This window comes from Lissotriton helveticus, chromosome 4_1 (assembly GCF_964261635.1).
Source record: "Lissotriton helveticus chromosome 4_1, aLisHel1.1, whole genome shotgun sequence".
In the NCBI taxonomy this organism is placed as follows: Eukaryota; Metazoa; Chordata; class Amphibia; order Caudata; family Salamandridae; genus Lissotriton; species Lissotriton helveticus.
The window spans coordinates 1,902,341,204-1,902,354,848 of NC_136063.1; the positions used below are offsets into that span (position 1 = coordinate 1,902,341,204).

The 13,645-nt window shown below is 43.8% G+C and overlaps 1 protein-coding gene across 1 annotated transcript in view; it reads left to right on the top strand.

Annotated features, from left to right (window-relative positions):
• Nucleotides 1–2,357: 2,357 nt before the first annotated feature.
• Nucleotides 2,358–13,645, top strand: part of IL13RA1 (interleukin 13 receptor subunit alpha 1) — a 286,361-nt gene continuing 275,073 nt past the window's right edge. Inside the window, exon 1 of the mRNA XM_078688547.1 lies at nt 2,358–2,586. Coding sequence (XP_078544673.1) covers nt 2,490–2,586 — 97 coding nt within the window. The 5' untranslated portion in view covers nt 2,358–2,489. The remainder of the gene's footprint in view (nt 2,587–13,645) is intronic.

Consider the following 13,645-nt stretch of genomic DNA (forward strand, 5'->3'; position numbering starts at 1 on the left):
TAATAAACATGATAGTAGTCCGTATCAATGAGGTTGATCTTATTTACACTTCACATATTTTACTTTACTTACCTGAGTGTTTGCTTTTTTCAGGATGCTGCTTTCCTGTAGTTTTTTCGTGCTGCATAGTCCTGTGCTGTATTGTCTTGTATGTACTGTGAACTGGGTCGTATATATGTGCCTGGGTCAGCGCAGTTTTTGGGTGGGAGTTTTTAATGGTCGATGATTGAGAGCCCTGAGGTTGATACTGAAGGCTGTGTGAAGCTTTTACAGTGCCTGTCAGAGGGTCATAAAGGTGCTCAGAATACATGCACATCCAATCCATGGACCCTCTGCAGAACACACAGGACAATGGGGACATGTTCTACTTGTAGTTGTGAGTATATATGAATGTGTGTGTGAAGCTGCGGTAATATTCACAGGGTGAAAGCAAAAGAAAATGAAGTGCTTACAGGTAAGTGTGTGGGGAGATGGCTAAGTGAAAGAGATGCAAGAGGTGCATATACAAGGAGAGAGTGAAAAGAGGGAGTGGAAGAGGAAATAGATGGGATGCAAAACGTGAAGATTTCAGTATATTTTGGAAGAATGGCATAAGTGTCTCGTAAAGAGTCTGCAGACAAAAGTGGTGGGAAGGAGGGAACAAGAGTGATTGTGACTAATGGCAGGCAAGCCAACAAAATAGTAGGGAGAGCTTGGCCAGAGTCGAGCCACTGAGTCGGCTTTGGCTCCAAGGGCCTGTAAATATTTGGCAAGCAAATAATGCAACAAACATCACGTTAGAGTATGATGAGGTGTCTTCAAAATTTAAAAAAGTGTATTTCTTTTAACACGCAGGTGTGTTTTATCTTGGTACATCAGATTATCTGAAAAGCATGTAGTAAAACAACGAGTGTTTTTAAACATGAGCTGAGACCAACTAAATTAATGAACTAAGAGAAAAGTCAGGGGTGATGTATACCTTAAATGTTGCTTAGATTCTTATTATAGATGGAGCAATATTATACGCTACTAAATCAAACACAAGACATATTCAGTGAAATCAAGTATTTGTCTAAAACTGTCATGCCAGGATTGATCCCAGATTTTCCCATTTCATACTGTGAAATTCAGACATTAAATGAATAACTCTTTCTCACGCCAAACATTGCTTTGCTCTTAATTCTTGGTGGATGATATTTAGAGTGTGGGTGACAGGCAGAATCTACATTTTATTTTGGGCAGTTTTACATAGTGAAACCATGCCCACAGACATGAGAGTGCATCACAGCAGAGAGACTATATTGCACTTTTTTGGGGAGGCACAGGGAGAGTTGCCCAGGTTTACAGGATGCTGAGTTGAGACTGGGATTCGGAACGGTTCCCGGTGATACATGGTAGGTAGATATAGCCACTGGGCCACATTTTGTCCTGTGAAAGCTTGGCTTGTTTTTGGGCTCGAGATTCTCAGAGGACATCCAACTGCAAGCCATTTGGCTTAATCCTGGTCAAGCTTTCGGTGAAGACCCCTATCTCTCCCACAAACCTGAAAAATGTCTAATTCACACTCTCATATTGTTATCATTTCAAGATTTTCAGTCCTAATTTTGAACAACATCATTGTTACTCATTTATCTGACACTGATAATTGGCATTGTCAAACGCAGTAAATCTGTCTTGTTTTAAAGTGTGATCTGATGCAATGAAAGCTCACAGAGAGACACTCAAATGTTGTCAGGTGGCATGTTGTCTGTAGCACAGCATTTTTTGTTTACATATTTCAGGTCAAGCCCTTAATCACAAAGACCATGCCTCTTTGGAAAAGATTCATAGTTATGCTTCTTCGGCCACGCCTCCTTTAGAGACCACCTCTCTCCATCTTTCCCATCTTAAAGAAAGCCCTGTTACAGGCGATAAAGTTATTACTGCATGTTTATGATACTGAATGGCATTTTTACATGGAACACAGAATTGAAATGCTGATCTATATGCCAACGAGTACCTGGAGGGTCCATACTGTCATTCCTTATCAGGGGAAGCTGAGATGTATTGCTGAGTTTACATCTTAACTTTCCAGGAACATTCTTTCCATGCTTCAACATGTAAAAAATGAAAATGAGGAAAGCTGCAGAATGTTGCTTTCATCTCCTCTCCATGGCAGCTTCAGGGTTCTGTGAGAGAAGCGTGTGTGTGATTTATGAATGCTGAGTGTGAGTGGTGTAATAGAGTTTGCGTGGGTGTGTCTGTGTGAGGAGCGGTAGTTATGGGTGACTGAGCGTACGTGTGAGATTGCAGCGCTGCGCAGCAGTGAGTGTGTGGAGAGGTGGGGCGCTCGCCAGCGGCAGCGGTGCAGGAGGGCGGGACAGTGCTGTGTCAGTTCTGGGAAGTGTGGGGTGGACTTTGGCTCGAGACTGTGCCGTGCTGCCGGGAGCCGCGTCATTTCTCCAGGGCTGCCGGGGGAGCGGGGCTGCCGGCGTCTCTCCTGTTGCCTCCTCCGACATTCCAGAGCCGGAATGGGGCGAGCTTCCCGGGGGCAGCGGGCGGTCCTCCAAACTGCGTTTACCTGCGCCCTTTATCTGTATGGAATTGAGTCGGTTATGAGCAAAACAAGTAAGCACCCGATAGTTGTTTCTCCAATGTTTGTTATATGTTTAACCCATGATAATCCAGCCGGGGGAACGGCTATTGAAGAGGCCGGCCTGGAGGTGACGATTATTTATGGAAAGCTGCACGAGGAGCCCTGGGCACTGGTTGGAAAACGTGGCTTTGAACTGCGCCTTGTTTATCTCGGAAAACGCTCGCTTTGTGGCGCTATACTACGCGCTCACGCTGCTTTTCACACCGTGATATTGATAGTATCGCAGCTCACACACCGTATTTCACGCATCACTGCTCACACATGGGCGCACGCTCACACATCTGCACTTTCACTGTGCATTGGCCATGGTGGTTCTGGTCGTATATATATATATATATATTTTCCAAAGGTGTTCTTCGTGTGGCGTGGGCCCAGTTCTCTCTGTCGCCTCCCGTCCCGCCGGGTGATTTTGACTACAGTGCCGGTCCGTGCCCAGTGCATTCATTTCCTTGTGTGTTGATGACCCACGCTCTGCCTCTGTGTGCTGGCGTCATTGTTGACCCACGTGTTAGCTCGCGTATTTCCTTTTAAAACCTTTATCAATCGGGATTCGGGTCTGACAGCTTTATAATTTAGATGATCTCATACAAAACCCATGTAGACTGCACGTTAAGTGGTAGCATAGCTTGAAGTTTACCATATATATTTGTAAATTAGAAAAAATATGTTGGTTTGCGATGGTATTCCTTAAGTTGATACCTTCTATTACATAGAAGGAATCTCTTTGGCACTTTTCCACACTCTTTTAGGTCCTCCTCCAGTTTATCTTATGTGACTTTGATTTCTTCAGTCAGTGCCATTCACGTATGTATTTGGCCAGTCTTTCAGTCGTGGAGATTTTGTAGCAACCAGTATATCGAACAGTGCTTTTTCGCCAATTCTAAGCCTAAAGAATCAACATTTATACCGGTTTACTTAAGAGTAGGGTGCAACACAAGCCATACAGTGCGGTGTCCGATTTCCTGTCAACTACCTCATTCCTGGCTAGAGAGGTATACAACTCCATATACCCCGTGTATTAGAGCTGCTTTAAGGGCTTTACTTCTAGGACAAAAGATGGAATGAAAACATTTTAGTCTTAATCGATGGGGTGAAATACTTCCAGTCCCTGGGCAAATATTGAGCTTTGTCTGCAGTTCTGTCGGTGTTTTTTGTGAGGTCCCCAGAGTTGTCTCTGTACTTTGCTCCAGTGCTGTGCTGTTTTGTTCAGTCGTGTCTCTGGAATTGGTTGCAGGGATGCCCTGTGCAGGTTCTTAAATCGTCGCAATACTTATGATGTATACATTTTGTCTCCAGTGTTGTCTTCGTCAGAACTGCAGTCTGTCTCTTTTTGTTTGTTCCAAGGCAGTCTCTGTATTTTGTCTCTAAATGTGTCCAGTATTTTGGCATCTATGCTGTTTCTATGTGTTATTTCCAAAGTGTATCGTGTCGGTGGGGTCCGTATGTATGTGGTTTGTTTTATAGCACAAACCTAGGCTGGCGTAACTTAGTCTGTGCAGGGCCATCCTCAAAGAACACAATATACAATCAATGTTTGCAGGCTGAAGGGGGGAGGGGGAGAGCTACCTATTTTGGAGAGGAGAAGGGTTTTTGAAAGGGGTTTGAGATGTAGTTCTCTTTGAAAATTGTCATTTTAAACACTTTCCTTTATAGACGGAGAATTGGATGGGTTCTGATGAACACTAGGATATTACTCTAGATTATGGGTACACTGATAGAAGCTTATTTCCTGGTGTTTTGTGTTTTTTACATTTCCTCCTGTTGTTGCTCGGATATGAATTTACCTTAAATAAATGAAAAGACTAGAGGCGCTTGGCCAAACGGAAACAAGTTGGTTTAATTAAACATTGCGGTCGGGAGATCCTCGACAGAGTGCATCTGCTCACAGTTTCTTGTGTACAAAGTTTTGGTTGTTGTTATATACAGTTCATGAGGTACAATAAAGCAATTTCTACATTCCAAAAATCATCTTAGTCATAAATAAGTGTTGGCATCTCATAAGGACACAGATGGCTCTCGACCTCAGGGAGAGCTAGTGTGGGACAATGTGTTTCTGTCCCTATGTCCGGCATGAGGAGCATGTGATCATTATGTGTGGTGTGCATGTTTTGTCATGATTGATTGAGTGTTTCTATCTAGATGTGGTATCTAGCTTTGTGGTATTTTGGAGGAACGCAAACCTTTGGCCAAACGTGTTTAATTGGGGCCAATTTCCTAGGACCTGTTTGTGGTGCAACTATCTATCTGTGGGATCAATCATGGTTTTCCCTGGGCGCCCGTTTGTCTTTAGGTAAAGAGAGACCTCACATGTGACCTGGTATTCGATAGGCATGGACGTGAGTCGTAGGACTTGTCTAACCATGTGTCTCTGAATCAGGGTTGTTGGGGAGGTCTTCTTGGGTGAATCCAACAGCAATGATGTGAGTTCATTAGAACTCCTGAAAATAATATGTCATCCACTGGTATAATTTTTATTGACATCCTTAATATTGTGCATACCGTTGTCATAGCCTACACTGGCATTCTTCTTACTAGTATTGACACAGTTATGTTTGCTTAGGTCATAATGTACATCAACATTGTTCTTACTAGTAACCGTAACAACATTTGCGCATAGATCAGGACATACATTGATATTGATATTACCTGTGTCTGCGCTACAATGCAGGTACAGGTTATGACATAGATTGACAGCGCACTGATGGGTATTAGCATGGCCATGCAGGCACAGGATATGGCATACATTGATATTGCATCTATTGGTATTACGGTTTTCGGACTTGCACATATCATGATATTCATTGACATCCTATTCTCCCATTCCAAGAATGTCTAGTCTGGTGCTGTCCTATCTGCAGTGTGTTATGAGCTGTCAACGATGGTGAGTTTGCCGGTCAGATAGGAAGGGGTGTTGTTTCTGATGACTTTGTAGAAAATGCAGTTGGTGTTCAAGATGGTGCAGATGATAAGTGGATCTATCAAGGTTGGATGGATGATATTTAATATATTCAGGCCCTTAATGAGTCTTGCTGAGTGCAAAGGATGCCTTTCAGAGAGGCAGAAGGGTGTCTTAAAATACAGATGGTCACGGAGTTGCCACCATCCATGTGCAAGAATAAGAGGGCTTGAACACCAGTTCAAAAGTCGCTTTTCCAGGAAGACCAGTGTTGTTGTCTTTAGTATAGAGAGCTAGTAGTAAGTTGAATTGATCTTCTTGGCAAAGCATTACTCAAGGGTTAGGTAGTAGTAATGGATGAATCCAAGCTATTTTTAATTGAGTGATAATTGGGTATTGAATCCAGCCAGGTTTGTGTCATTCAGCTAGGTTTGGAACAGTTGTTTGTTGTTGGTGAATGAGAGGAATTTGGCTTTGGTGGGGTTGAGTTTCAGATTTGTATTGGACAGTCGCATCTCTAGATAAGGTGCAGACAATGTTTCAGGGACTAAATGTGACAACAGATTAGATTTTCATGTATAGTTGTGTGTTGTGTCTTATTGGTGAATTGTAATGCTGTTGTTGTTAATAGACTTCCCAAGGGCTCCACACAGAGGTTGAAGATTATACAGGACAGGATGCCTCTCTTGTTAAAGCTGCAGGTAACAGGGAGTTTCTACAATCTAGAAGAGCTCATGTGGATGAATTGGTGTTGTTTCGATAAGTTGGACAAGAAACAATGGCGGAGGTAGGAATGTAATCCCAATCAGGATTTCAGGTGTGGATGACAGTGGGATGGTTGACGGGTTGAAGGTGGTTATTCGGTTGCGTAGTATCAGGATATAGGGGACATCTTTATCTGTTGTCAGGATAGCTTCTTATATTATTTCAAAGCTGAGTGTTTGCTTTGCCCTGCAGCTTGATCTTAAGCAATGGAATGGGATGTCGAGTGGGCGCAACCTCTTGTAGGCCTGCATTGGCTGGCCTCTGGTGGATAGATGAGTACATATGACATCTACCATACTCACTGCCCTCTGCCGTGCTAGTGTGGTCTCAGTTTTGATGCCAATACGATATCTGTATTTTCTTCCAGTTCTGCCTCTATGCTTTGGTTTCAGTGCTGACTTCATGTTTTGACTCCAGTATTATCATTGCTTGTTTTCTCTAGTGCTATCCCCTGTCTTGGCTTCCAGCACAGTCCATATGTATTGCCTTAACCCCTTCGGTGCTCATGACGGAACGGTTCCGTCATGAGCATCGGTTGGCCTGTGCTCATGACGGAACCGTTGCGTCATGGGTCCATCGGTTCTTTAGAACCTTCAGCACCGCAGCGGAATTCGCGCAGCACCGAAGGGGTTAAGTGGCCCCTCTGTGTTTTCTTCCCATTGTTTTCCAAGGGTGCTAACTCTGGTGTTTCATTATTTTTCTATGTTTTGGCACCACCGTGGTTCCCCCTATATTTTGGCTCTAGGGGGACTTTCTTGTATGTTGGCTTCAATGGTAAGTCTCCATGCCGGTTCCACTGTTGTCTGTGCTTTGGCTTCTGTTGGTCACTGCTGTGGTATCAGAGAAGTGTCCGCTAGAAATGTACTTTTCAAAGGTTTTTGTTATTAAGGACTTCCCCTGGATGCAATACAAAACAAATAAAAGACAACTGCTTGACTAATTTGCCCTGGGAGATTCAGCAACCCTTCTGTACCTTCCTTAGTAATTGGGTGTGGTAAATTCTGAGACATGGATTCCCGCAGCTAGCACCATCACCATGAGATACTCACTTGGTGATGGTGTTGGACCTGGAGATGCTTCAGTCATTAAGGTGCAGTGTGCTTGTGCATTATCCTGCCTCTGAATTTACTTCTGTTCCAATAATATCTTGTGGATGTCAGCTCGACTTACTGAAATTATGCTGTTTTCACTCAAGTGCTTCTGTCAGTTTTTCCTGCTGATTTATTGTTCAATCAGGCTTTAAATATGTATTCAGAAATAACCAATATGCATGATCTATTTGTCATGTAAAACAATCCAGAGGATAACATTGCTAATAAACAAACTGCTAGACACTGTTGCAGTAGCGGCTGCTACCGGATTCAGGTGGTGAGGCATGGGGGTAGTGGGGGAGACGGGACGAGTACGAATACAAAATAAACCACTTACCTGAAACATTCGGCAGTCACCTCTCATCCGTTCTCCGTCCTTTTCCTTCTTCCTGTCTTGACCAGCAGCAGGAAGCACGCAGCTCCCAGGTTCCCTGAGCCAATCACAACGCTTCAATGCAGCATTGTGATTGGTCGTGGATTGGCGCTCAGATGGGGAATGGGAGGCTGGTGTGGAAGATGCGAAGTACGCATGAATGTTTGGTCGGCCCAAGAGGGCCGGGCAAGCAGTCATGTCACCTTATGGAGAGCAAACCACTCCTCCCCCTGCTGTGCCCAGCCCCGTCCAAGAGCCGCAGACTGCAAAGAAAAACTAAAATGATAATAACAATAGTTATTATCACTTTAGTTTTCCTTCTGTTCTGCGGGCCAATGCTCCTTCGCCATATTGTTGCAACCCCCGAACTGTCCCCCAAATACCATGCAGGCAGCTTTCTCCTTTATTTTCTATGTAACTAAACATACCTAAGTAACACAGCTTTTTATTGGCTACTGGTGGCGTAAGCAGTGCTTTAAATGGGCCGGTACTTACAGGTACTGAATACCAGCACTTTTAAAAATACTCCTCTTGAATACCCAAATTTCTCCTTTGCCAAGGAGTGTACCATACTCATATGGTCAACAGGGCAGACTCTGGAATGTGCAGCAGCGTAGGTTCTGTTCTGTTGTTGTGCTTGGAGCCTGATTTATACAACTGTTTCAGCCAGAGAAGTGACAGTTGTATAAATCAGGCTCCAAGCACTATTGACACTCGATATCACTTATACTCGTATTTTCAATAATATTCATGCCTATACTAACTTTTGGTTGGAATAGGATGCCTCAGAGCAGTTTTTGCACACCCATCGTTTGACAACCTCTGTATGTGTTGTGTTTTTATCGTATCCCTGTATTTTAAATTTGTTGTTTTATTTAGATTTTATGTATTTTATTATTACCTTTTCTAAACATGCACTTTCTGCTGTTTGTGTAAAAGATTTTAATTAATCATACAATAAAGAGATTAACAGATTCTGCTCTGTTGTTGTCAATGAGTGTGTTGTGTCGGAGTGAAGTGCATTAATTGCCCAAGTTAATAATATGCTGCGATATGGTCCACACCAAAAACAGGCTCTGATGCCTTGCTGTGACTGCTTGCATGCATGCATGCAGGCATGCAGGGTTCTGCTGAAGGCGGAACCCTGGAGGAACCAGGTTAGCTCATGAAATATGTCATGAGCTACTGCAGTTAAGGCTGTGCAGGGTTGTATTATACACACAGGCGTGGATTTCAGTCTGTAGCATTTTTTAAAATACTGTGCAACAGCAGTCTGTTTCAAAGTGCCCATATTGTTTATTGGTAATTTGTCTGTAAGGAAAAGTGTCATGGGAGAAGGAGAGAAGGATAATGTCCTCCCTTTCTGGACTTCATCCAGGCATATGTTTTGAGTCCTGTTTTGGAAACTGCATCCCAGTAATTGGTATTTTTTAAGATAAAGTAAAACATACTAAGTGGTTAATAGGTTGTATTTATATTTGAGCAGTCAGTCCTTTGGGTTATAGCTTTTCTAGTTGTCAGTGGTTGAGGTCATTATTCAGACGTCACAGATAGTAGAAAGCACCATGCTGAAACATTCATGGCTTTGCTGGGGACAAATTTGAATCATAGGCAATTTGGCCTTTCATCGTTCCCATGTTGGTAAATAAAGTGACAGTTGGGTGATAGTACATATTAATAAAAGGGATATAAGTGCCTATATTAGGTGTTGTGAATACAAAAGCCAAACTATTATTTATTGCTGCTGTCTACATACCTTTCATTAGAAAAAGTCAAAACAAATAGTGTATCTGAAGAAAATGTATGGAGCATGTGTCTAAACGGCCTTTATGCTCTTCCTTAAGCATACATTATAATAACCACAAAAAATTACAAATGTTTATTACTAAGATAGCACAGTATTTCACTTTATGACAGCAACTTATATATAGTGCAGAGACCTCTGTACGCATGGCTTGTTGGGTTTCTTTACGTTTACATGACCTTTCCATAGTGTAAGGAAACGGGACATTAGTTGTTTGGCCTGCACAAGTAATAGGTCCACATTTGCCCTACACTGGGACTTGACTCTCTCAGGGCAAGGGAAGTGGTGTGGGCTAGAAATCACAATTTGCTTATACACAATAATAACACTCAATAAATGATTATCCAGTCTGTGCTTTCTCTTTAAAACAAGGAAAAGTACATTTATTACACACACACTGCTCAATACTATGCAGTAATTTACAAATATACATTAGGTTGATGGAAATACCTTTTGATTACAATGCTTAGTCAAATCTGACCCCCTAAGGGGGCCATACAACCACATCAGGTAAGCATATTGACTTGGGCAAGGGTTCAAGAGGAATAACCCCAAGTCAAAACATCCTTTTTGGATTAAATGCAATAATCAATAATAACCATATGTCAATGTACTTATTAATGTTAATTAAGCGTATACAATGATCAATAGTCACTGTATCCATTACTATTTCAATAAAGCATTCACAAATGAACTTCCCAAGGATTTATGTGCTTGTCATATACTTTCAATCATTGACATATAATATTGCCTTATAGCCCGCTGTAGCGGACTATACCAGCCATTAAAGGCCCGCTCCAGCGGCGAGGGCCTTTAACAAGGGAGCAGGACTTTAATGGCCGTATAGCGCAGCTACGAAGGGCTATAAGGCTATTAGAGCATTCTGCCACTAGAGGGCAGACTGTTCTAACAAATAAAACAAAGGCCTCATCCCCCTCGGGCTCTGAGAGGCCTTTGTAAAACTTAGAAGCTTGGAGCACTCCATTGTATTTAATGGAGTGCTCCACATTCCAATGTTCTAATTATATAAACAGCCCCTACACATCTGTATGTGCTGTACAACATGTACACTACTTATTTATTTTTATTTATTTATTTGATGAGTTTTATATAGCGCTGGCTAGACCCGGAGGTATCAGAGCGCTTTACATGAGTATCATTGTGAGACAAGTTACAAATTACATCTGTTACAAAGCATAGTAAAACAACTGGGAGACGAGGAACACTGTGCCCAATGTCCGGCTGGATAGGTGACAGCTGAGGGGGTGAACCACGGCCAATCTCCTCTATATCAGCTCGACCGGGCATCAGCCATGTTGCTCAGGTCTCAGCGGTCAGGAGAAACAAGAATAGCAGTTTTGCATAGTTACATTTAGTTACAGTTGCCTAGTCAAACATAGAAGAACAAGTCCCCAATAAAGGATAGAGGGAATGGGGGAGGGGAGTTGAAATAAGGGGGCTGGGAGGCAGATCAGTTGTGGCAGGCCTAGGTTCACCAAGATGCACCATCAGAAGGGGGACCTCTAGTTCAGTCTATTAGCCTGAGGCATTTCTTGAGCCTGGAATTAGTGCCTTCTTTCAGCTTCCTCTCTTTCTGTATCCTGGGCTCTCCCCCCTCTTTATTCACCACCCCCATGGGGGTCTGGATGCTCTCAGCCGTCTAAAGACCTGGCCTCCGCACACGGGAAGGAAATTAAAGTCTCCAGGGGAGATGGTGTTGGCAAACCCAGCTTCCGTTGTCCTTCAGTCTCTGTGTACATTTTCAGGTCAGCAGAGGCATTCACACATGATCAAGCCCCCCGAAGGCACCCCTGGTTCGTTGAGGCTCACCTCTCAAGGACTACCACAAGGCCTCCCTCTCCCAATGGAGCTCCGTACTCTGGGGAGAGGCGGTCTTACTCACACTCCCTCCCATGCTCTCAAAGATAAAAGGGCTCCTGCATCAGCCCCCAGGTCATGGCCCACCCCAGGGGTTTAGAATCCTGGGGCAGCAGAGCACCACATGCTCCGGGCCTCGCTGGGAGCCAAAAGTAAAATCCTTCTCCTGCTTATGTCTCAGGCCCCTTTGGGCAGTTTTGCTTGCTCTTTGGCTCATTTTGCTCCGGATGGTGAATGCTTGTTTCCTGGAACACTTTCCTAACACCTCCTATCATCCAAGGTGGCGAACTTTGCAGGGAACTGGTTTCACTGGCTCCTTGCACCAGCCTTTGTCCTGTGTTTCCTCTGGAGCTTCTCTCCTCCTTGGTGCAGACGCCCAGTCTTTCCGCCAATTAGTTCTCAGATGGTATAAGGGCAGCAGCTTCGCTGGTCCTGGGGAGAGCACCACTGGTCCTGGGGGCAATTGGGTCCAAATGGACATCAAGTGGTTCCTCCTTCCAGTTGTCCATTGCTGCCGCCTCCAGTTCCTGTGTCCAGCAGAAAATCATAACCAAGAGAGAGTTCTCCCCTTTGCGAAAGACCTTTTAAGTGGTGCCAATAGCTTTCAGAGGTGCGGCACCTCTGTCCTATCCTTGGGTTCCACATCACCTCTCTGCACCTGTCCCAACCTTGCTGCATAGCCTGATGGACATTTCAAAATGGCATCACCCAGCATTCAATTGCCACATTTGCTCTGGGGACCTCAGTTCTGTCCCTCACTGACATCGCTGTCAGGGCCTTTCCCACCAAATCTTCAAAGGGAGCCTCTCCTGTGTTGGCTCCAGAGGTTTGGGCTCCCTCTTTTCATTAGGCATGTGCAGGCCCATCCTGGTACAATGCGAACGTTGGATGAATGATGGAGAGCTTTAGGCCCCACCCTTTTCCTCCTCAGGAGCTGAATGAAGCACTGTTAATACCTCCCTTGATGTGGGAAGGTCTGCCTCAGGAGAGAAATGTAATTAACTTGGCACAGTAGGGTGACACAAGGATGGGGCTCTGATCCTGAGCTGAGCGAAAGAAATATGACAATCCTGGATGACCCATAAGCTGTACAGATATCATTTTGAAACTTTCAGAATTGATTTTCCTGCATGGGTTACACCCCAATTCAATTTGTCACTGGTCTTTGTAGGCCAAAGGGAAGTGAAGCTGCACTCTAAGGCAGCCCTCCCCATAGGTGTATGATAGAGTGTCACTGCAGACATGAGAGTAAATCATACTGATTTCCCTATGAGTGTTCACTAATATTATGAGGCCTACACCAGGTCAATATATAATCCTGCTGAGCCCCCTCTGCGCGAGGCTACCTATGCGCAGTTACTGGACTGCGCTATTGTGTTTTTATCCAGGAGCCTAAACCGATATTTCTATTTTATGCCCTTGTTCGGTTATAATCAATAATATCCCTATAACAGCATAGTAATCATATCCATATTCAGTCGTAGCACATGCTGTCACATTAAGCAAGGCTACTTCCCCAGACTCCTAGAAAGCACAACAAGTTCTCTAAACAAACCAAACCTCCAGCAACCTGGGAAATCCCCCTTGCTTTTGTTTTGATTTCGTCCTAGAACTCCTGTAAAGCACTGTAAGAACGGCCAGTTCTTAGTGACATCTTTATTGACGTCTTATGTCCAACCTTACGTCAAACCCGGCACCTTTCAGGTATAAATATACCAATGTTGCCTTAAGCAAACACACGGTGGTGGTTTTGGAGCAGAGCAGCTATCTACTTGCCCGAGAGCCCAGCTGATGCGAGAGCCCACGGACGCTGCCCCTCCCTGTTGACGCACTGAGAGAGACGCTGTCTTTTCTCCTGCCGAGAAATCCAGCTCCGGTGTTTCCAGATACCTTCGCGGGTTACTGGGATATCGAGTCATGAGAGAGAGATACAAGACCTCCTGCTTTCTAATTACCCAGGTACGGAGCTGACTAAACCCTTAAAGAGAATTCTTGAGTCAGATTCTTGGCAAAACAAACTTAACTTAAACTGTTACATATTTACTCCTTCCCACGTATTAGGCTTAGGTCAGGTACACCGGGGTAGGCGTATTTAGAAGCACCAGTTGAGTACGTTAGTCAATGTATATATGTATATATGTTTTATCTATTTTAAAGTATCATATGGCTAAGAAACCATATCAATGCTTTTACAGTATTATTTTATAATCCTCCTTTTACTGTA